The 6021-nt window shown below is 47.6% G+C and overlaps 1 protein-coding gene across 3 annotated transcripts in view; it reads right to left on the bottom strand.

Annotated features, from left to right (window-relative positions):
• Positions 1-388: 388 nt before the first annotated feature.
• Positions 389-6021, bottom strand: part of Snupn (snurportin 1) — a 19476-nt gene continuing 13843 nt past the window's right edge. For all 3 annotated transcript variants that reach the window (XM_005393503.2, XM_005393504.2, XM_013519045.1), the window contains 3 exons: positions 3548-3625; positions 2468-2548; positions 389-1041 (listed from right to left, as the gene is read on the bottom strand). In XM_005393503.2, coding sequence (XP_005393560.1) covers positions 721-1041; positions 2468-2548; positions 3548-3625 — 480 coding nt within the window. In that variant the 3' untranslated portion in view covers positions 389-720. The remainder of the gene's footprint in view (positions 1042-2467; positions 2549-3547; positions 3626-6021) is intronic.

Below are 6021 nucleotides of genomic sequence, written 5' to 3'. Positions count from 1 at the left end.
TTCAAAACCCCCTTCACATTTCAGAGGCCTCACTTGAGGTTTATCTGCTGCGGAAGGAGTGGATGAGTCCCAGCAGCATTTTACCTCTGGCCATGTCTAAACCAAAGAAAATCACACTCGAATACTGAGAACTGGTAACACTCAAATACCAAGAACTGAAGTTCCTGGTAAGACCTTTCAGAAACATCACGCTGCCCACAGAAGCAGCTGGCAACACAGCAAAATGTCTGGGTGCTAACAGGGTGAAATGGGCCAAGACTGGACTGCCAGGGTTTAGGCCTCCGGGGTGGGGGCACATCTGCACCCTAAGGATTACAAACAATTTCTGTTGTTGTTGTTTTTTTCTTTTTTATTTCTTTGTTTTCTTTTTTGTTTTTTTGGGACGGGGTTTCACTGTATAATCCAGGCTGGCCTTGAACTCGTGGTGATCTTCCTGCCTCAGACTCCCAAGTGCTGGGATTCCAAAGTGTATGCCACCAACGCTTGGCTACCAACTTCTTTCTAAGAATTACACATATTTACATTGCAGATCTGAGATACACTTATCGCAGTAACAGCTGTTCAATTCCACGTGAATGCCACCTCTCCAGGTGCCTGAGTCAGCCTTTTAGATAGGAGAGAAGCAGTTTCTACTGGAATAAAACCAAGTAATTGTTGAGGTCACTGTTCTCCCTAGTGCCCCTCTGGACCTGTCCCCAGCTCCTAAGGAGGTTGCTCTCTCTAGGTCTCCATGCAGCCCCCAGGCTGGCCTGGGTCTTGGGGAGGAGGCTGAGGCATAGGGGTGGACAGGTGCTCCAGCTCATAGCGCCCACTTTCGCGCTGCTCAAGTGTGAGCTTCTCCCTTTCATTCTTCTGGCTTCTCTTGTGCTCGATGATCTGCTGCAGCTGGTGCCCCGCATACTCTGGCTTGGTGGTCAGTGGGCCTGTGGGCACAGCCAGACCCAGGATGTCTGATACCATGTAGGGGCGCAGCCAGCCCACCAAGGGTGTGCTTCCGGGGCTGTAGTGAGTCTGCTTGTGGTAGAAGAGGAGTCCATCTACCTGCAAGAAGGAAATGAGGTCATCAGAGCTGCTTGGATCATACAGAGGAGATCTCATGACCCCAGTCCTTTTCTTAGGAGTCTTTGCTTCCCATGTGTACAACTTCTCTAAATGAAGAAATGGCCTAGAAAACTAACTTTTAGAAAATAAAAACCCAATAGCACCTCCAATTTAGAGGGTGCTTTCCTTGCTGGGTATGGCGGCACATGCCTGTAGTTCCAGCACTTGGGAGGCTGAGGCAGGAGGATTGCCATAAGTTTGAGGCCAGCCTAAACTATGTAGCAAAACCCTGCCCCCCCACAAAAAATAAATAAATAAATTGAAAGAAAGTAGGAAAAAAGGAAAGCAAAGGTAGCTTTCCCCTCCATTGTCTCACCCTTGACCCACCAGTAAGGTCTTAAGAAGGGGACTACCCAGACTCAGAGGGTCTTGGGGGTCCCTAAAAATACAGTGAGTATGAAGCAGAAGCCCAGCTGGAGTCCAGCTCTCCTATCCCCAAATGCCAGCTGCTGTCCACCACCCGCAAGTCTGGTGCACTGGCTGAGCCTCCTGCACAAAAGGGACAGGACCTCCAAGGTACTAGGCTGCAAGCAGTGCACACAGGCTGCCAGATCCCTGCCACTGCTGGCTGCCTACGCCTCCCCCTAAAGTGTATGTGAGCCACATTCTGGGAAATTCAGCTTTTCTCAACGGGAAGACCTCCTACAGCCCCACATTGTCTTTTCTGTGATTCAGTGACTCATCTCTAAAAAGCATTTCTTGCCACTGGGGTATAAGGGTTATAAATAAAGACAGCGTTCTCACCACCTTCCTAATTGACTCCCAGAAATGAAGGCAACTCAGCCTTTGCCATTTCCGCATCCAGGAAGCTGTATCCTTTATAAAATTAGATCCATGCAAGCAATTCTGTGCGGGTGACTAGGCAGAACTGTAAGGGGGTGCTGGGCAAGGAATCTGCTTACTGAGGGTCACTGCAGGTTCTGAGGATGATCGAAGACTGCCCAGGCCTGAAGCCTTCTGGGGACAAGATGCTGCTGGTGCTACAATGGGACAAGTCTGGGCAAACTGCTGTTCAGTAAGAATTGCATCCTGGGGACCTGCGCTTTGGCCAGGAGAAGATTGGGGTCCAAACATTTGGGGCAGCCACAGATGCCCATTTCGTAATCAGCATGGTGGCCAATAAGGGGAGGCTGTTCTCCTGCTTGTGGCAGGAAGGCATAAAAGAAGGTCCCAGGCATAGAGGCCCTTGCCCCTCTGGGCCTCAGTTTCCCTCCCAGGGCTCTGGCGCCTGACTCAGCTGCAGGCTGGAGGGTGCAGGCACATTCCTTCCACTGAGTCAGCCTCCACTCCTGCTCTGACACAGCGAAGTAACTGAGCTTCCCTGTACCCTCTGGTCACATCGCAGCAAGAGACGTCAGTCCATTACCTCAAAAGGGAAATCCATAGCCAGCACCTTACACAGGCTCTCAGGGGTACAAGGGAAATTCTTCAGCCCCACAAATCTAAACTGGAATGTAAAGGAGAACAAGGAGTTAGTATGTGTTACATATGGTACCGGTGCTAGCGACTAAACCTCTACTCGCATTTTCAGTCTCATCCTCCCCTCCCCGCTCCCATCCCCCTGTCCTTTGACTGACTGGTTCACCATCTTCCTTTACACACAGGGATCGTCCAGGGGTAGGAGAATCATCTGGGAGTTTTTAAGAATTCCTGATGTGGGACTAGAGATGTGGCTCAGAGGGTGTTTCCTCGGTATGAGCAAACCGTTATTGCTCTAAAGCATCACACAGAAAAGCAAACTACAAAACAAAACTAAAAACAGCCAAAGGCCAGGCGTGGTGGTGCACATCTGTAATTCCAGCACTCGGGAGGTGTAGGCAGGAAAATCACTGTGAGTTCAGGCAGGAGACTCATTGCGAGTTCGAGACCAGCCTGGGCTACAAAGTGAGCTCAAGGCCAGCCTGAACTGCATAGCGAGACCCTGTCTCAAAAAGACAAAAATTAATTAATTAATTTTTTTAAAAAAATTTTGTAGCCAGATGTGGTGGCACATGTCTATAATCCCAGCACCTGGGAGACTGAGGCAGGAGAATTGCCCACTTAACAGTATACCCTGAGCATCACTCAGGCAGCACATTTGTTTACTATCCTGAGCCTTGATGAGACAAGTATCATTTCACTCAATTCTTGTATTGAATAAATTTGATAAAATTGTGATTTTTATATTTCCTGTTATATTATCTTATAAAAATTAACCAAAAAGGGGGCAATTTTTTGGTCATCCTATATTTAAATAATTGAACTAGCAAGTGGTTAAAGCCACACATGGAATTCAAATTGTTCCAGATTTTTTTCTTAGGATCCAGCAGGATCCAGCTGTTAAGCCCATACTGTTCCCATTACACCATGCTGCCTCAAAAAAGATTCACAGTGATTCTATGTAGGTAACAGACCAGTCCAAATCAATCCCTATAAAGCACTCTGTGATCCAAACACCTGGCCTTACAGGATTAAGCTTGGTTTTCTCTCCCAGTCCTTCTTCTTCTGGTAACTTTGAATGCATCCAGTAGAATCGGAAATCAGTCTGGCTCAGAGAAAGAAAATAGAAGGGTGAGATAGAGCTCATCTTAAACTCTAACATAGGGCCAGGGATATAGCTCAGCAGCACAGCGCCTGCCTGGCAAGTGTGAGGTCGTGAGTTCAATTCCCAGTTAAAAAATAAAATAAAATAAACTCTAACATAAACAAAACACCCTGTACAAAGACCTAAACCCCCTTTTTTTGTCAGTGCTGGAGATTGAACCCAGGGCTTCACACATCCTAAGCAAATGCTCTACCACTGAGCTATATCCCCAGCCCTTTTTCAATTTTATTTTGAGACAAGGTCTTTTTTTTTGTCTTTTTGAGACAGGGTCTCACTATGCAGTTCAGGCTGGCCTTGAGCTCACTTTGTAGCCCAGCTGGACTTGAACACGCAAGGATCCTCCTGCCTCAGCCTCCCGAGTGCTGGGATTACAGGTATGTGCCACCATGCCCAGCAAGACAAGTTCTTGCTAAATTCCCTGGGCTCACCTCAAACTTGTGATCCTCCTGCCTCAGCTTCCCAAATAGCTGGGCTTATAGGGGTATGCCTCTGCACTTGGCAGTCCTAACCCCTTCTGTCATTACCCCATTTCACTTAAAACCATAAGGTCATGAAGAAGTTCCTCAAATCGTTCCAGACTTTTTCTTCTGACCCATCAGGATTCTAAGAGCAACAGACCCAACATTTGTCACTGAAGATGTGCTTTGTGCCGGGCTCTACTTGTAACTGAGTCCATCTCCAGACCTCTGGTGCTGCAGCATCCTTATCTCCATTTCAGTGGACTCCGAGGGTCACAGAGGGTGAGTCACTTGCCCGGGTGCACAGGAAATCTAGGCCTCTTCAACCCCTAAGCATATTATATAAAGCCCTCTGCTTTAGAAACTACTATCTACTTGAAACTTTACACAAACTACTTTATTGAGTTACTGCTGAATATCCTTGTATAGTTATGTACATGTTATGTATGAAATCGTCATTCTTTTAAATTATTTTGCTTTTAAGTGAGGCATGGTGTGTATGTCTATACTCTCAGCAATCTGGGGGACTGAGGCAGGACTGTAAATTCAAGCCCAGCCTGGGCAACTTAGCAATTTCGTGAGACCCTATCTCAAAATGAAACACTTTTTTAAAAAAGGGCTAAGTAATGGGGAAAAAGGTTATATCATGTACAGGTACAAACCCTCTATGATGAATGTGATCAGCATGTATATTAAAATGTACCAATAAAATCTGATTAAAAAGGGCGGGGGGCTAAGTATACAGCTCAGTGGGGAAGGCCCTTGACTCAATCCCCATACTAGAAAAAAAATATTTTTTTCTTTTGGGAGTTAAAAACATGCATAGTCTTTCCTCTATCTTATACAACCATAAGTGGTTCTAGCTACCTGACTTGCAGGTTGTGAAGGCATGTGCTGCACACCCTCAAACAGAATGAAAATGAAATGCACTGGGATGACTGCCAGGCTGAGGGCCTGCTCTGCTCCTGCACAGGGGCCTTAAGCTCTGCACTCAGCTCTACATGTACAAGAGCAAGGTAGTCACCATGCTGCTGTGGGGATTTAGCGCAATACTGCCCCAAAGCGCTAGGCAATGCAGATCCTGCAATTTACATGGGGTGGGGCTAGTGAAAGAAGTAGCCCATGGTGACAACCAGCTTCTCCCCAGTCTTCAGGAGATCACCTGTAGGCTGCTTAGAACACAGACTGCACAGTCTCTAATCCAGCACGGTCTCTAGTCCAGCATGGTCCACACTGTGCATTTCTAACAACTTTCTGCCATGCCTAAAGCAGCACATTGAGAACCACTATGCTAAAGGGAGTGCAAAACCCTACACCTCACAGCACAGACAGGGAGGGAGAGCTGCCAACAGCCCTGGGCCAGGCCGAGCAACACTTTGGGGGAGATGAAAAGGAGAGGAGAGGAGGGAAAGGCTCCTACCTGGGGCCTGGGGGCGCATGCCTGGTATCCTAGCACCCAGGAGGCTGAGATAGGGGATCACTGAGGAACTACATAGTGAGACCCTGTCTCAAAACACACCACGCACACACACACACACACACAAAAAAGAAGCAGAAGAAGGGAAGAAAAAAACATTCTTCCCAGGCATGGTGGTGCACACACATTCACCATTCAGGAGGCTGAGGCAGGAGGACCATCATGAGTTCAAGGCCAGCCTGGGTTACACAGTGAGTTTGAAGCTAGCTGGAGCTGCAAAGCAAGACTCTGTCTCAAAGAGAGAGAGAAAGAGAAAGAAAGAAAGACAGGGAGAGAAAAGAAAAGAAAGAAAGAGAGAGAAGAAGGGAAGGGAAGGGAAGGGGAGGGGAGGAGAGAGGAGGGGAGGGGAGGGGAGGGGAGAACAGGACAGGATAGGACAGGACAGGAGAAGGAAAGAAAGG

This window comes from Chinchilla lanigera, unplaced genomic scaffold (assembly GCF_000276665.1).
Source record: "Chinchilla lanigera isolate Chin_1 unplaced genomic scaffold, ChiLan1.0 scaffold00049, whole genome shotgun sequence".
Taxonomy (NCBI): domain Eukaryota; kingdom Metazoa; phylum Chordata; class Mammalia; order Rodentia; family Chinchillidae; genus Chinchilla; species Chinchilla lanigera.
The sequence above is the reverse complement of the archived record's forward strand: the minus strand, read 5'-3'. Positions and strand labels throughout refer to the sequence as shown.